We start from the raw sequence: 12631 nt of genomic DNA on the forward strand, positions 1-12631 counted from the left end.
TTGAAAATGATAAAATTAAAGAAAGAAAATATAAATTCCACACCTAATATACACTTGGAAGTAAAAAGAGTAAGAAAATCCGTGTATAGGTTATACTCCAATGTGGAGAGGCATGGATGATATGGACATATGAAAATAAAAAGCTACATGTGTTTATTGGCTCAAAGTTGGCTACTAGGGGTCTATGGTGGAAATGGATAGCTTGAAAGGCTCAAACGTTAATCCTAAGTTGACCTTCGTCATATCTCAAGTATATCCACCATTTTACCACAAAATCATGTAATGATATTCTCAAAAGAAGTGCCCAATTCAACAGATCAATGAATGCTTATCACAATTTACTGCATTTGTATGCTCTCAATCCTCTCCAAACTCACATGAATACTTAAGCAAAAGAGTTCTCTAGCTACATGTGTCAAACCACCATCTTACCACAAAACTTGGATAAGTGCATTAAGGGTTCTGTGAATGTTTCAGCAAAAATTATTATGGTGGGTTTGGTGAATTCACGAAGATGGCTATAAATGAGAATGAGTACACATGTGAAAATGATGCACGTGTGATGCAAATTAAAAAAAACTGACATATGAAAATATGTTACAGAGTTCCAACAAGCATTTTAAATACTGAATTTACACCACTACCCCCCAACTTAAATGAAACATTGTCCTCAATGTTTAAAAATCAAAATTGAATGGGGAGTAACTGAAAATGGTAGAATACACCTGATGAGTGACGTGGATAGCTCGCTAAACACCAAAGATGGTAACTTGAAATGAAATGAAACTATCCTGCAATCAAAAACAAAGAAAACAACAGCAAACGAAAAGGAAAAGAAAGAAAATAAGAAAATAAAAAATAAAAAATAACAAAAAGCAAAACAAAATAAATAAAGAAAAACATACCTGGGTGGTGTGGTCAAGGTTGATAGACTGGATCCACAAGTGGAATGTATTCCACTTCCGGAACTTGCCTATCAATTAATACTTTAAGGCGTTGACCATTTAATTTAAAGATACGACCATCCTTAGGATCTTCTATTTCTACCACCCCATTTACAAAAACATTCCTTACTAAATAAGGGTCAGTCCAGCTAGATCGAAGTTTTTCTTGGTGCTTGTGAAATCCAAAATCATATAAGTATATTCGGTCATTAGGTTTAAACCTCTTCTTAAGAATATTTTTATCATAAAACGTTTTCATTTTAACCTTATAGACTTTAGACTTAGACAAAGGTTTCAATTTAACTCTTGGTGCAATCATACTTACAGGAATCTGTTTTCCACATTTCTTAGGCAACTCCTCAAATTTCTGTTGCCAAGCCTGTGTGTCATAGTTCTGAGTTTCATAAAAAACAGCATAAATATCAATAACATCAAATGAATCACTAATAGTATCAAACTCAGAATTCACAAGGGGATATTCAAAGGATCAAAATCATGAGTTGTGTGAACTTCCTTGTCTATGAGTGCGTGAATCATGTACGTCTGGTGGCACTCATCATCTGTTGGCTGTTTCTCAATATGGAAAATGTTGACCTCCATGGTCATATTTCCAAAGATAGCTTCATCAACCCATTCCTGCAATTTATAAGTGCATTAGCCATAGCAAGGAAAGGTCTACCTAATATGAGAGGAACCTTAGAGTTAGACTCAACAACTGATTGAGTGTCCAAAATTAAGAAATCAACAGGATAATAAAACTTGTCAATTTGGATCAAAACATCATCAACTATCCCTCTTGGTTTCTTAACTGAACGATCAGCCAACTGAAGCACGACAGAAGTAGGCTTAATTTCACTCAAACCAAGCTGCAAATAAATGGAATAAGGCATCAAATTAACACTAGCTCCTAGATCTAGCAAGGCTTGCCCAAACTCATGATTCCCAATAGTATATGCAATGGTTGGACAACCAGGATCCTTGTACTTAGGAGGAATTCGCTGCTCAATTAGAGCACTAACTTGCTCTGTCAAAAATGCTATCTTCTTAACATGGTGCTTCCTCTTAACTGTACACAAATCTTTAAGAACTTTTGCATAAGTGGGAACTTGTTTAATAACATGCAAAAGAGGAAGGTTAATCTTTACCTGCCTGAGGTTCTCCAAGATTTCATTACTAGGATCCAAAGTTCGCATACCAGATTTTAAAGCTTGAGGAAATGGTACCTTAATTGGACTCTTGATTACCTCAGCATCCTTGGGGAACTCGGTACTATCATTGCTTTGTTCCTCTTCAACATCCTTTGGTTTATCAGTTGTTTGGAGGTGTAAGGACTTACCACTTCTTGTCACAATAGCATTGACCTCTTTCAAATTTTTTTGTGCCATATGATGACCTTGGGGTGTGGATTGAGTTTGAGAATGAAACTTGCCACGCTCATTCACACTCAAGGAGCTCATTATCTTGGATATATGACTCTTTATCTCTTTGTTTTCTTCAACAACCTGCATAATTAAAGATTCAAAACTTTTGATTAGTTTTACTCTGTGCCTCAATAAAAGCATGTAAAGTATCTTCTAAGGGGCTCCTAGAAGATGAAGGTGCATGATATGGTGCAGGATATGATCTAGAGGGTTGTGCAGGTGGCTGGTTTTCAGATTTCCAACTAAAATTGGGGTGATTACGCCACCCAGGATTGTAGGTATTAGAGAAAGGTGCAACAGGCTTTATGTACATACCTAAGGCATTACATTGTTCCTCATACATCCCTCTCATCTCAGCAAATGTGGGACAATCTTGGGCAAGGTGATCTACCCTGCCACACACAAAACATGATCCAAAAGATTCTGTATGATTAGCCACGTGTGTTGGCTTTAAGTCTTTATTCTTCAACACCTCTAGCTCCCTAGTGAGCATCTCAACCTTAGCCTTTAGGTTATCTTCTTCCCTGAGATGGTAAATTCCACCACCAATTAGGTTTCCTGCAGGTCGTGACCTATTTGTGCTCTCAGTAGCACTAGGTCCAGTCCAAGTGTGAGCTTTTTCAGCAAGCTCATTGAGGTATTCTATGGCCTCATCAGGATCTTTCTGTAAGAACTCACTATTACACATTATCTCCACAAATTGACGCTCTCTAGGTGTAAGTCCCTCATAAAAATAGCTCACTAAGCACCAATTCTCATACCCATGGTGAGAACACATACTCAATAGCTCCTTAAATCTCTCCCAAGACTGATACAAAGTCTCACTGTCCTTTTGTACAAAGGTGGAGATTTACTTTTTTAAAGCATTGGTCTTATGTTGGGGAAAGTATTTATTAAAGAAGACCTGAGTCATCTTATTCCATGACCCAATAGATCGTGGTCTCAATGAGTATAGCCAACTCTTAGCTCTATCCTTCAAAGAGAAAGGAAAGAACTTAAGTCTCACAATGTCATCAGTTGCATTTTGACTATGAAAAGTTGCAACTACTTCCTCAAACTCCCTAATGCGTACATATGGATTTTCATTTTCTAAACCATAAAAAGTAGGGAGTAATTGTATCATCCCTGTTTTAAAATCCAATTGGCGAGTATTAGCTGGAAACATGATGCATGATGGTGTGGCTGTGCGTGTAGGGTGGAGGTAATCCTGAAGGGTCCTAGTGGGTTGATCTTCATGTTCAGTCATTTTCTCAGAATTAGAAGAATTTTCAAACAAATGATCAGAAAAATTAAACTCAGACTCTAACACAGGTCTACAAGCAAACCGACCAAAGGCATCTCTATACATGTGCATGCAAGGTAGAGAAAAACACAACACTAAAAGAAACTACAAAAAGAAAAAGAAAATAAAAAAAAGATACAGCAAGCTAAAAGAGGGAACGAAGTTACAGCCTTTACAAATTGTTGAAAAGAAAAACTCTCTCACAATTCTTCTACCGTCTCCCCGGCAACGGCGCCAAAATTTGATTACGCCCAAAGAATAACGCGGTAGTTGTAGCACAGCTTTAGGGTGTCGATTCCACAGGAAGACAAATTAAAAGAATTGCAAGACGAACAAAGAAACTAAAGAAAAATATTAAATAAGTAATAGAGAACAAAGATTAATTTTAAATGTAAATTAAAGTGAAGCAAAGTGATTAACAGAAAAAGTACTCAAATTTGACAAACAGTAGAGCGTCGGAAATCCCTTGCACAAATCTGGTATTTTAATTATTCTTAATTCATTGGATAACTCAATTAGGAACTCAATTCCTGCAATTCTCAATCGGAAGGTATAGATTTATAAACCAGACTTAAATCAAATGTAACCCTTTGAAAAAACATTCACCACTTTTAAAAAAACGTGAATTACTACCCCTATTGATAAAATCCAATGACGACAATATACTCAGGAAGCGATATTGCAGCAAAAAACTAAATCAATATAGATAAATAATTGATCTAAACATAATCAAAGAACTAATCCATTCAATAGAAAAAACATGACTGAATCCATAAACAGAATAAATTTTATGATTATTCAGAGAAGAAAACATCAACAATGAATTGAGAATGATAAAACAAAAGAGTTTTAGAAATTGAAAATCAAATACATGAATTAAGAATAAATTAGAAATACCATCTAATGTGCAAGTTCATCCCTAACCCTACTTGAGAATTTAGTTACCCATAAATATACTAGACAACAAAAATCTCTAGAGAAAACTGAAGCAAAAGATTTTCTCCTCTCTTCAGATCTGCCTCTTGTGCCTCCTCCTCCCCCTCTATTTCGAGCTAATGATATACTTATATAGGGTAGGAAAGAAACCCTAATGTCCTCTTAATTTTCGCATAAAAAAATACCTAAATTTTAGGACTTATCTTGGCAGCCACATACACCCTTCAGGAGTTTGAATTTGGAAATCCTTATTAGAGACGAAGTTATAGCCCCTTAAGATATCTTTCCAATGCATTAAGAATTGCATCAATCCAATATATGAGTAAAAAGATACATTCAAAAGACTAAAGTATGTCCAGCTGTCTCCTAGCGAATTTCCGACTAGGACTTCTTGTGGTTTCATTTTGTGATTTTTTTCTTTTTCTTTTCTTCCAAATTGCTCTCAAACCCCATGAATGTCCTCCTTTGAATTTGACTGGGCTTGACTTGCTCTTTTATAAACTTTGAAATTAAACATAAAAAAACTGCTTAGGAGTATCCCAACGTAAATAGAAATTCAATTAAAGAATACACATTAATTCCTATGATTTCTATTCACATTTTAGCATTTTAGTCTAATAATAGGGTATTTAGAGTGCACTTTCGCACACTCATCAGGTTGTTATACCTAGAGTACGGGACAGCTGCCGAAGTGAAAGGGGTAGAGGAACACACTATCTTGACGAGACTAAACCCTAAGGTGAAATAGAGGATCACGCCACGTTAAATGCATTCACTAGAGGATCACACTGCATTAAGTACACTACTCAAATGGCCACGTCGGATTAAATGGGTATGTCGGAAGGGACTTCAGGAGGACATCCCTCCCCCCAGCCACAAGGCATGGCTGCCTGGCTCTCGAGGCAGGGAATAAAAGAGAACGCCTAGGTTTCGAACGGGGTTTACATTCTACACACTTGTTATACTTCCTTAATTCCCTGCTTTCCCGCATACTCTCAAGATTATAACTGACTTAGGCATCAGAGGCTACCTCAACCATCCAATGGCCACCTCCTATCGATCTCATTTCTATGTTAGCAGGCCGCTAAGACCGAAGACTCGAACTTCTAAGAGCTAGACCCATAGGTATATGAAAAACGTATGACATCAACAACATTTTCTCTCTTGTGATATAAACTGATCTTCAACTACACAACATTAATTTCCTCTCATTTTTAGATAATTGAAAGAACATATGGGTAAGCACTGCATACAGGTTATGTCTTGGACATCTTTTCAAGGTCCCCACTAACTCGAAGCAAAACTGAAGAATAAGTTGTTGTAAAAAGTACCTATAAGAAAGAGGGCATATCATAATGCTAATCATACAAACCAACGTATGTCTCACAATGTTTTAAATTCCATTATGGTGATCATTTTGGCTGAAGTACAAGAATGAAATAGCTCAGGTGCATTCTTGTGTACTATTTTGGAATTAGCTATATATATAATTATATATATATAAACTGATAATTAATAAAAAAAAACATGTATATGTAAGTGCGTATCATATATGTATGTGTGTATATATATGAGTAATGTTATATGTACTTTTATATTTACGTATAAGATTCATTTTAACAGTTTTATTTGAATTAAAGTTTCATAATCTTTAGCATATCAATAGCTTATGCGTGGAGAATTAAGTTTTTACAAGTTTTCTTAAGTACAATATTTAGCATTTCTTTGTATATGTGGGTGCATGCACGTGGAAGAATTGAATATTTTTAACATGAATATACATTGAAAACATTAAGAAAAAAAAAAGGGTAGAGATATTGGTGTCAAAAGATCATATTAAAAAAAGAGAGAGATATTTGCAACTAGGAATTGTACAACTGCCGCATAATAGATTTGAAAAAAATATATATATGGAACCCACATGAAAAAAATTATTAATTTCTTAATAGTAGAACTCACTATTTTTCAAGGCGATTTTGCGATATTTATGCACTTCACAGTTGTATGTAGAATTACTCCTATCTTTTTAGAGAATGAGGGAGCATATTTAAAGTTATATAAAAATGTAAATTATATAAATCCCTTTAATATTTTAAAATTATGTTAATGCTATCTAGATTTGAAACGACAAAAATGTCATTCAAACTCAAGAAAATCAAAAAATTGTCATTAAAACAATTTAGAAAAAAACAGAATGATTAGGTCGATGTATAATGTACTAGATAATACATCGAAACAAAAAAATCCAGTCGTTCAAGCCAGAAGGGAATGGAATTCAAAACTTATATCATCATACTAATCCAAACATTGTAACACAGTCAATGGCATTCTCAAAGGTGAAACTGGATTTTTCAACATTGAGGTAAAAATGCACCGTAATATATATTATATCCTCTGCAAGTTATAAAGCATTAGAACTGAATTCTATAAAAGAAGAAAAAGTGCACAAGAAAAAGAATATTTTAAGGTCTACCACTAATGTAAAAGCACTGATCTGGATCTGTTGGGTCGAATGATTGGTGACATGCATCTCTTAATTATCAGTACTCCAATAGCAGCATCAACAAAGTGATCTAATGTTATTTTGTAGAGATCGAGCCCTATATATCCCGCAGAATTCGACTTTTTCTAGCTTGAGTATATAAGTTCGAAATATATATGCCTTAATTTTCCTAATTTCAGCTGCTGTTTGACGGCTTTGAATCAATTGTTTTAGGTGCCGATAATTAAATGTTACACAAGGCAAGTAGAGGAAACTTGCCAAACTGGGACTGGTACTATATATATGGAAAGATCGAAAAACTTGCCAAAAGTGAAAAGGGAAACGGATTCTAACCAAGAATTTTAGAAGAGGAACTCTAGCAGCCCTAAAACCAGGGCCGTTTAGTTCTAATCAAGAAAATTTCCTTAACTGGAATCAAGGAAAATGAAGCTTCTAGGAAGCTTGAAACTGCTGCCCCTCATCAGTAAGCTGAACTCACCGGGAACTGGATATATTCCCAGCCATGAACTTGGCGGCAACGAATTAAGATTGACCATTTTCAAAAGGACGTACAGATTTGATGATCATTAAATTCTTGGAAATAAGAAAACAGAAGGACAAATTAATTCAAACGGCAAAGGAAATTAATTACAAAGAAAAATGCTTTTCCATACTCGTCCATTTACGTACTTCCATTTCTATTTCAGTTTTCCCTACTAATAACCAACCAGAGTGCAGGCTAGGTGGCCATTGGTAAGATACGTTGCCTTGATGACCATATCATTAATTAATTAATTACACATAATCCTGTCCATTAATTCACTCAAATCACGCTATATACTAAACCAATTAAAAAGAGAAACTTTTCTTGTGAAATCTTGTCCTTTCCATGTATATATATATATATATATAGCTGCATGCACCTCGGAATCAATCTTTTGAAATCTTCTCCCACAATTGTGTTCCCTGTCTTTTATCCTTTTTTCTATCTCTCTTTGCCATTGTGTGGTGTCGCCATGGCTTGTTTGGCTACAGGCGCAATGATTTTGCTCAGTTTTATGTCTGCCGTTGGTGTCTGCTTTGGTACTGTGTATAAGGTGGGCGACTCTAAAGGGTGGACTAACGAAACCAATGTTGATTACAAGGTTTGGTCTTCTAATTCGACTTTCTTCGTCGGCGATACTTTTTGTACGTAAGCTTTTCTGATCTTAAATATTGCTACTTCATTCATTTTTTTTTTCAATTTCTAATATTATTGCCATGTTTTATTTTTTATTCACATAGTGATTTATAAACAAACTCGCATTTTTACAATTGACCTTTTCTTCGATCTGTATTTCTTACGTACGTACCCAAATTCGTTCTATATTTTATTTAATTTATATTAATCCTGCAAATATATAAGAATAAACAATAATATTTCTTTCTCTATTAATTTAATTTGTGAGCGATCAATATGTGAAATATTTATTCTCGAAAAAGTTAGGGATCCCTTTTACCACTCTAAATTTTTTTTTTTCCACTTAGCAATTAAGAAAATATTGTTTAATAATATTGTAAATTTTTTTTACTTTTTTAAAGATATTTAAAAAAAATAATGTAAAAAAAATAAAATAAATATCTTTTTGACCTAGCATAAGCTCCGGGCGGTGAGTTTAGACCCACCCTTCTTAATATTGTTAAGCGTTCTTGATTTATGAAACATTCTATTTTCTTCCGAAGGTAATGATCATCTCGATCGATGGGAAAGTTTTGTTTATTACATTTTTCGTTAATTATTTCGTTTTTCTTGATAATATGAGTATGTTTTGAACTTTTGATTCTACTTAATTATAATTAAGTAGAATCAAAATTATTTTACTGTCCGTAAACAGTAAATTAAGTATTTTGGTTTGTTCATGTTCCTTAATTTGTCCGTGAAACCTCCCGTTCACACATCATGAACTGTATTTTACTGTTTATGTGAATAATGAAAACAGTACTACTACTGCTCACATTCAAGATCGATCCCGTGTCTCTACATTTTTGTTCTAATTTTTATCCATTTATAGCATGTAAACTAAAGAAAATTGCACTTTAGGTGTTTGTGGAAAAATCTCACACACCGTGAGATCATCAGTCCATTGAGAGTCTAGCTAGCTTTCAATATATACAATATGTGGGAGAAATTATAGTGTAGTAACGTTACAGAAAAGAGATTTTTTGGAATACAAATATAGAAGGAGAATATTGCCATAGAGCATAGTGTATAATTTCCATATTTGCGTTTCTTGTAGACGTCGGGCAGTCGTGAATGAGTCAAGCAATTAGTACAGTTGCTTATTATTAATATATATAAGATGCACGCTATATAGCTGCTATTTGACGTGCAGTTTTCCAGTATGATTACAAATCCAACGACGTAATGGAAGTGAGCCGCGAGGATTTCGAGTCATGCAACGTAAGAAGTCCACTCAACTTATACACCAGCGGCAGGGACTCCATCACCATGTGGAAGCCTGGCCATTATTACTACGTTTGCTCCTTTCCGGGTCACTGCCAAGCCGGCCAGAAGGTTGACATCAGGGTCTTGATCCAACCTCTAAACCCGACACCTTCCCCCGGCCCGAGTCCATTAAATCCACCTACCTCAAGTCCAAGTCCAAGTCCAAGTTCCACACTGCCATCTACACCAAGTTATCAGCCAACCCATCCACCTAGCCCAAGTCCAAGTACTTCTATTCCGGCCACTCCGGAGGTTCAGTCACCACATTTCTCTATGCCGGGAGCAGATCAGGCGCCTGCACCATCTAAGAACACTGCTCCGAAGTCGTTCCTACCATCCAAGGGCTTGCTTTCTCTTCACCTTATGATGGCTGTGGGTTTTCTTGCATATCATTAATATGGATGTGATTCTGTAGGAAGGATAGAGATCATATAGTTCCCAGCTAGTAGTAGTAGTTAACTAGTTATATATGTTTAATTAATCAATAACCAAACGTTCTACGTACGTACGATTTACTTAAACATGCTTAAATTTGTTTCTTTATTAATTTAGTGATCAACGGTATGATCAAAGTCGTTTTGCTGATTGTTTATACAATATATATATATATATAGATATAGATGTTGCATGTTGCACGCAGTACCCTTTTCTCTCCCCTTAATTTCCTTAGGGAGAAAAGTCTTATATAGAAAGTATTTAAACGAGTAGTACTACTTCATTGCACGCGTTTACCAATATCTTTCTGATCAGGGGTTCTGGCAGGCCGTTTTCGATCGCTTAGCTGGCTAGCTTGCATGAATATATTAATTATCATGAAATAATAGTTAAAAATTAAATAAAATATTATTAATATATAATTTTTTAATATCTTTTTTATTTTCAAATTTTTAAAAAAATTAAATTATTTGTTATATTTTTTGTAAGAGTTTTGAAAACTTGTAATAATAATATGAACTCCTCTTGGTAACCAAATTAGACCGTTTCTTTTTACCTCTTGATCATAAAAATTGTAGAGTTCAAACAAAATTTGAAGACTTGCACACAAGATGCAGAGTGCCTTGGAGCATATACAACTTACAAGTAAGAAATTATTTTGTTTATTTTTGGAAATAATCACATTACGAAAATAAAAATCCAGAAACTTTTATAAATGAGGGAGATTTACACTTGAAGTGAAAATGAAAGAATTGATGGAAAAAGAACAAATAATTGAAAGAATTGCATTCATGTAGATGCCACTGAACTCCAGATCTTTGATCTAGTTAACAAACCTACAGTCCTTCCTGACCTCACCCTGTCTTCCTGTGAGAACTTCGATGTAACCCATTTTCACCATTGCTGCAGCAAACTTGTTGGCCCAAGCTGCATCATTCCTTGCATTGTTCCTCACAATATTTTTGGTTGAAGAGCTGCTAAAAAGAGTTTGGTCAGATGTCAATACGCCTCGGTGGTTCTTCAAATCTTTGTAGTACTTGTTATCTAGCCTGTTTGGTGTGAGAACATCTAGTGGCACCGTTGGATCACGTTCATCTCCAGAATTTGATGGTGGGGGACACTTTGCTTTTAAGCTTCTAGCAAATACGGGGTCCAACGAGGGATCTTGTGGATGGGTTGCATTGAAAGAGTATAAGCGATTTGAGAAGGGAGAACAATGTGAGACCCCAATAGAATGTGCCCCGGAAAGTGTCACCATTTCATCCAGACTAAGGCCTTTTCTTTCAAAAGTTTCCTGTAGTTCCTTGGCATTAAAGAGAGCTATTGGGAGGTTCCCGTCAGGCTCATCTTTCAAAGATACTCTGCCATCACGACGTCCTGATGGCACCGCATAATTTATACCACCCACTTTATAGGAGCTGTCACGAGCAGCAAAGGCTAGAATGTCTGCACACGACACAGTTTGAGGGCACTGAGCTTCAATTTCTGACTTTGCCTCATAAATCACTTCAAAGCCTCGCAAGCTTGGATTGTTAAGTGTATTTTCTTTCTCTGCTAGATTTCCAGGTGTTGAATCTAGTAGAATGGAAGCATCACAACCCTGAAATATTTATCATGAATGAAATTATATTAGAGGATATTACGATATGCTTTTGCTTTTAAAATATATGAGATTAATTCAATACTTTGGGAAAAAATGGAAACAAACATACCCTAACAAAACAGTCGTGGAAATGCATTCTTATGAGGCCTGCAGCTATGCCAGGATTTCTTGACACGGCTTTGTTCACAGCTTTCCTCACAATTACTTCAGCAATAGGACAACTTGTCCTATAAAAGCCCACTTTGAGGGATGCCGACGAGAGCGAGGCCATAGTAGACATGGTAAGAAAGAAAATCAAGAAAAAGTATAGGGTTGTCGTATTCACCGTGCAACCGAAGGACCTCATCCTTGCGAGAGACAATATTAAAGAGCAACAAACAAGGGCCGGAATATATTGGAACAAATTAAAGCAAGAATGAGAGAGAGAGAGAGAGAGAGAGAGAGAGAGAGATGGTGAAATGAAGTGGTTGAGATATTGGATGGAAGAGTACTTGATACTACGTATTTGTATTTATAGGCAGAGATAGAAAAGGTGAAGATGGAGATTGATGATCGATCGAGATGATATTGATAAGGGCGGCTGTAGGACTTTGTAAACCATGCAAAACGAGTTATCATACAGCCGCTGCAAATAATCAAGCAGAGAAGCCTGAAGCTGTCTCAGTTTGAGCAATTCCATAGTGATAGAGAAGCTTGAAGCCGTCTGAAGTTTGAACACTTCCATATATGCACCATCATTAATTAACTGCTGCAGATTTCAGAGAAAATGGAAGCAGTCTAAAGTTCGAAAGGTATGGGTTTTTTTCTTGACTTTCAAAGGGCTTAATTGGAATTACAGATTGATGGTAATAATATATTATATTAAGGCTGAATAGTCATCGCATACATATGTTCGCTACATACTAAATAAATGTTATAATTACCAATTTACCAATACAACAAAAATGTTAGATGTCTGTGGGGTTCGTGAACAAGCTGACACGTGTCACGAACCCATGCATCGTACGTACAGTACATTTTTCTTGGCCAATCGATGCAAAACA

The 12631-nt window shown here is 35.5% G+C and overlaps 2 protein-coding genes and 1 non-coding gene across 3 annotated transcripts; 2 read left to right on the forward strand and 1 right to left on the reverse strand.

Annotated features, from left to right (window-relative positions):
* Positions 1-3123: 3123 nt before the first annotated feature.
* LOC122274857 lies at positions 3124-3231 on the forward strand. Its single transcript, XR_006228397.1, has one exon. It is a non-coding gene; the product is annotated as a small nucleolar RNA R71 (small nucleolar RNA).
* A 4791-nt stretch (positions 3232-8022) lies between these two features.
* Positions 8023-10122, forward strand: LOC122274300 (uclacyanin-3-like). The gene is made up of 2 exons (XM_043083339.1): positions 8023-8253; positions 9438-10122. Exons 1-2 carry the CDS (start codon positions 8082-8084, stop codon positions 9944-9946), a joined length of 681 nt encoding a protein of 226 aa, XP_042939273.1. The 5' UTR covers positions 8023-8081; the 3' UTR covers positions 9947-10122.
* Positions 10123-10696: 574 nt separating this feature from the next.
* Positions 10697-12022, reverse strand: LOC122274233 (peroxidase 5-like). The gene is made up of 2 exons (XM_043083250.1): positions 11698-12022; positions 10697-11585 (listed from the first exon to the last, which is right to left on the reverse strand). The coding sequence occupies exons 1-2, from the start codon at positions 11932-11934 to the stop codon at positions 10809-10811; spliced, it is 1014 nt and encodes a 337-aa protein (XP_042939184.1). The 5' UTR covers positions 11935-12022; the 3' UTR covers positions 10697-10808.
* Between the last annotated feature and the right edge of the window lie 609 nt (positions 12023-12631).

This window comes from Carya illinoinensis, chromosome 8 (genome assembly GCF_018687715.1).
Source record: "Carya illinoinensis cultivar Pawnee chromosome 8, C.illinoinensisPawnee_v1, whole genome shotgun sequence".
Taxonomy (NCBI): Eukaryota; Viridiplantae; Streptophyta; class Magnoliopsida; order Fagales; family Juglandaceae; genus Carya; species Carya illinoinensis.